The 4,529-nt window shown below is 40.7% G+C and overlaps 1 protein-coding gene across 1 annotated transcript; it reads right to left on the reverse strand.

Moving 5' to 3' along the window:
- Window positions 1-459: 459 nt before the first annotated feature.
- LOC148341601 (uncharacterized) lies at window positions 460-3,733 on the reverse strand. The gene is made up of 2 exons (XM_088289016.1): window positions 3,334-3,733; window positions 460-1,985 (listed from the first exon to the last, which is right to left on the reverse strand). Exons 1-2 carry the CDS (start codon window positions 3,452-3,454, stop codon window positions 772-774), a joined length of 1,335 nt encoding a protein of 444 aa, XP_088145142.1. The 5' UTR covers window positions 3,455-3,733; the 3' UTR covers window positions 460-771.
- Between the last annotated feature and the right edge of the window lie 796 nt (window positions 3,734-4,529).

Below are 4,529 nucleotides of genomic sequence, written 5' to 3' on the forward strand. Positions count from 1 at the left end.
AGACTTTCTTTGTATTTTAATTTCTTGTCTCCTGGTGATTCTTGAGTCAAGCTAATAAAAGCAGAGCAGAGCAGGGAGGAGGAGAGAGGAAGGAGTCACGCTGAGCTGCCTGCTCGCTTCTGCTTTGTCCCACTCTTTACCCCGCCGGCTGGTGAAAATGAACGCCATGTCTGGTTCCTCCTGGCCTCTCAGCCATATTTTTATTTCGGCCGTTACCTTTAGTAAGTTATTTCAGTAAGCTCTCCCAAAAGGCGTCAGGGCATTTAAACATGACAAAAAGACAACTGAAATGTTTGATGTAAACACAAAAATCTCATCATCACTCAGACACAATGGTTCTTCTGGCACTGATCACATTGGCTTAGTGTCAATAAAAGAGCTTTGCAAAATTCAATTTATCATATTTTATTCAAAATCACATTTACATCTTACCACAAACAGTCAGTTCCTTGAGTTTTTTTCGTCTTTTTTTTAAGCTTCAAGGATCGCTGCTATTCTCGCCATCACAATCGTGTCTCTCAGCACCGTTTTTAGAAAAGAATTCTTTAGCACAAACGCTGCAACTGAATGGCTTTTCTCCACTGTGTGTTCTTGTGTGGCTTCGTAAATGCGACTTTTGAGAGAAACTCTTGGCACAAACTGAGCAGGAAAAAGGTTTTTCTACAGCGTGCTTTCTTGTGTGGCTTGTTAATGTTGACTTTACAGAGAAGCATTTTCCACAAACTGAGCAGGAAAAAGGTTTTTCACCAGTGTGTGCTCTTGAGTGCGCTGTTAATTGTGACTTTCGAGAGAAACTTTTTCCGCAAATCGAGCAGGAAAAGGTTTTTCACCACTATGTGTTATTGTGTGGCTTGTTAAATTTGCCTTTAGAGAGAAACTCTTGCCACAAACTGAGCAGGAAAAAGGCTGCTCTCGACTGTGCGTTCTTGTGTGATATGTTAAAGTTGACTTTACAGTAAAGCTTTTGCCACAAACCGAGCAAGCAAAAGGTTTTTCACCACTGTGTGTTCTGGAGTGCTTTACTAAAGTAGACTTTCGAGAGAAACTTTTTCCGCAAACTGAGCAGGAAAAGGGTTTTTCTCCAGTGTGTGTTCTTGTGTGTTCTGTTAAACGCGCCTTATGAGAGAGACTCTTGCCACAAACTGAGCAGGAAAAAGGCTTTTCTCCGCTGTGTGTTCTTGTGTGTTCTGTTAAACGCGCCTTATGAGAGAGACTCTTGCCACAAACTGAGCAGGAAAAAGGCTTTTCTCCACTGTGTGTTCTTGTGTGTTGTGTTAAACTTGACTTTTGAGTGAAACACTTGCCACAAAATGAGCAAGAAAAAGGTTTTTCTCCAGTGTGTGTTCTTATGTGGCTTGTTAAATGCGACTTTTGAGAGCAACTCTTGCCACAAACTGAGCAGGAAAAAGGGGTTTCTCCACTGTGTGTTCTTGTGTGGCTTCGTAAATTTGACTTTTGAGAGAAACTCTTGGCACAAACTGAGCAGGAAAAAGGTTTTTCTCCAGTGTGTGTTCTTGTGTGTTCTGTTAAACTCGTCTTTTGAGAGAAGCATTTTCCACAAACTGAGCAGGAAAAATGTTTTTCTCCACTATGTGTTCTTATGTGCCGTTTTAAAGAGAATTTTGAAGTTAATGATTTCCCACAGTGAGAACATACCCAACTGTCAGTGTGACATGCCCTTTCACATTTGGCTTGCCCATCATCATTATCATCAGGAGAGCGTGATAATGTGTCCTCATTATGTACTTGTGATGGCCCCCCGTGGTCTTCGTCACCTTCTGTTGTCACGTGATGACTTGAGCTGCTGCTTGGAGGCTCCGCCCCTCTGTTGTCCTCACTCTCATCCTTGTTCGCATCTTCAGTCTTTATAGGGAGAACATTCACTGGTGACTTGTTGATCTCCTCCTCCTCCTCCTCCTCCTCCTTTTTGATGTGAGTCAAGTCTGGCTCATCTTTCACAGAACGGAGATCGTTTTCACAGACGTCTGTAGGTCACAAAAAGACAAACACACATTTGGTTTGGTCAAGTCAAAGCTCGTGCGGCGACTTTGTCCTATTTTCTACAGTGCTACCTTGACTTGAGCCTGCTGCACACGGAGCAACGCGTGCGACCCCGAATTGGACCGGACCATGAGGGCATTTCACAAAATTACATCCTACAATGTAAACCTCCCTTTTGATCCCCAATTTCATTTCTGACATCGTCACAGACGTTTCTGGAAGCGAGCTGAAGTTAGCACACGCAGGCTATTGTGTGCGTCTGATGGAACACCTGTTGTGGGACCCGAACATATTGATGCAGACCACTGGGGGCCATCGCAACATAATGTCATTGATAGAAAATAAATCCTTCAAGCGAAATATGTTTACAAGTATTTCTTATTGCATTTAGAGATAGAACTAAATGTTCCTGGGCTTGTTGGTAGAAAAGGGGGTTGTGACGTTCTCCCTTTTTAAGCCTATAGTAAGCCAAAGATGCAGATGCATTCCTTGCAGCATGCGCTTGTTCACCGATGAGATCCGTGCAACCTTGGATGGATGCATTCAATGTATTTTAAATGTTTGGATGGGGTGAAACTACGCACATGTGCACAAAACTCGACAGGGCCACCCGAGGTTCATAAATAAGACCATTACGGACTTGATTTTTTTTTTTTTTTTAAACTTAATATTTTGTGTTTTATTCACTAAAATTGATCAACCGCCATTGACGTTTTCGCGGCAGTGTGCACATTTTTAGAGTCAGGCGGAATTCCTTCCGTAAGGAATTGCTTGAACAAAATATAAAAACCAGAAAATGTTATTTTGTTATTTTAAATGTAAATTTTATACTGGGAAAAACATGGAGTTCACCCCCCACTATTGGTTATTCTTTGGCATATATTTTCTGCACTGAATACGTACTTGATTTAAAAAAAAAAAAATAATATTTTGTGTTTTATCCACTAAAATTGATCAACCGCCATTGACGTTTTCGGCGCAGTGTGCACATTTTTTAGAGTCAGGCAGAATTGCTTCCGCAAGGAATTGCTTGAACAAGATATAAAAACCAGAAAGTGGAAAATTTTAAATAATCAGTTCAAATTTGATACTGGGAAAAAACATGGAGTTTACCCCCCCACTATTGGTTATTCTGTGGCATTTATTTTCTGCACTGATTTCATTAGGCATAAACAAATGTTTAGCAAACCGACAAGTAAAAGGCAATATTTAAAGATAAAAAGGGCAATAACCTTGAACGCATTTCCCCAAACAACTTAATGTTGTGATGCATATTTCTAACGATAGAAAGTCGTTCTTTACAAAGCAAATGAGAGTAAAACGGGTACAAACCTGCTTTGTGTGGCACAACACGAGGCTTGTTGCAAACTTCGCCCAGCAGTTGATGTTGCTCGTTCTCTTCTTTTATTCCACAAAGTTCCTCTTTGTACTTGGGTGTCGTTCTTTCACACATTTTCAAACGCCAATCCCAAAAAATCCTCCCTTGATCTCTGCTCGGCGATGAGTCATGTGCCTCTTTTCGTTAGCGGCTAGCTAGCTAACAAGCTAAGCTAATTACGCCGAAAAGGATCAACGAGCGAAGATGAGGTTATCGGGACACAAAGACTTAATGAATTATGTCGACGTCCTTTAGAGTAGCACTGGACATCCTGTGAAAAAATTACAGTCAGTTCCACACTGAATCAGAAGAATTTAGCGGTGGGTGTTTTTATTTCGGTGTGGATGTGGTCGAGGTCCTTCGGAAGCTGCGCGCTTGCTTATGACGTCATGCTTTAAGCACGTATTTTTCAAATATATTTCTTTGCCTCTGTGTTTGTTTTTACCCCTGGCTGTTCTATTTTAATATATTATTTATATAATATTTTAATTCGGTTGATAAAAAAAATGTAACAAAATAATTAAATTGACGCCACATTGGCGAGTAATCTCGCGCGTCACTTCCGCCTATGCCCGGAGAAGCCGCTGCTGGAACTGCAGTGGGACGTTTACGTTTCTCCTAACGAACGAAGCAACAATGCTGTGGTTCACTCGGGCTGCAAGATTGTATGAATATAATGTCTGCATATACTAGCAGTGCTTCTCAATTATTTCACACCCGCCCCTACCAAGAAGAAAAAGATTCGCGCCTCCCCACCACCAATTTGTTTTCTGTCTTTGTAGATTGATGTTAGATTGTCAATAAAATATCCCTTAACTAAGCTACATTGACAAGAAATATAATTTTGAGAACTATTATCGTAAGGATCTCGAAACTCAGTACTCTGTTGTGCAAATATTGATGAGATGACAAATATTTGTCATGTTATTGTTGGAGTTGGATCACGGTGGAAATGAGAAGTAGTTAGTAAATCAACCTTTAAAAGCCAAACTTCCTCCAATGCGTGTTCGTTTTTTGTGCTCAAGAAGAAAAGGGTCAAATAAAGACTCAACAACTGATTAGAGGTCCGATATTTAGTTTCTTCAATTTCTGGAGTTCAGGAAATAGTACAAAGACAGCTATCTGGGCGGCTTTTTCTTAATCTCACGAG

Source organism: Idiotropiscis lumnitzeri, chromosome 2, assembly GCF_059441095.1.
Source record: "Idiotropiscis lumnitzeri isolate Australia: NSW breed Sydney's pygmy pipehorse chromosome 2, RoL_Ilum_1.0, whole genome shotgun sequence".
Classification (NCBI taxonomy): Eukaryota; Metazoa; Chordata; class Actinopteri; order Syngnathiformes; family Syngnathidae; genus Idiotropiscis; species Idiotropiscis lumnitzeri.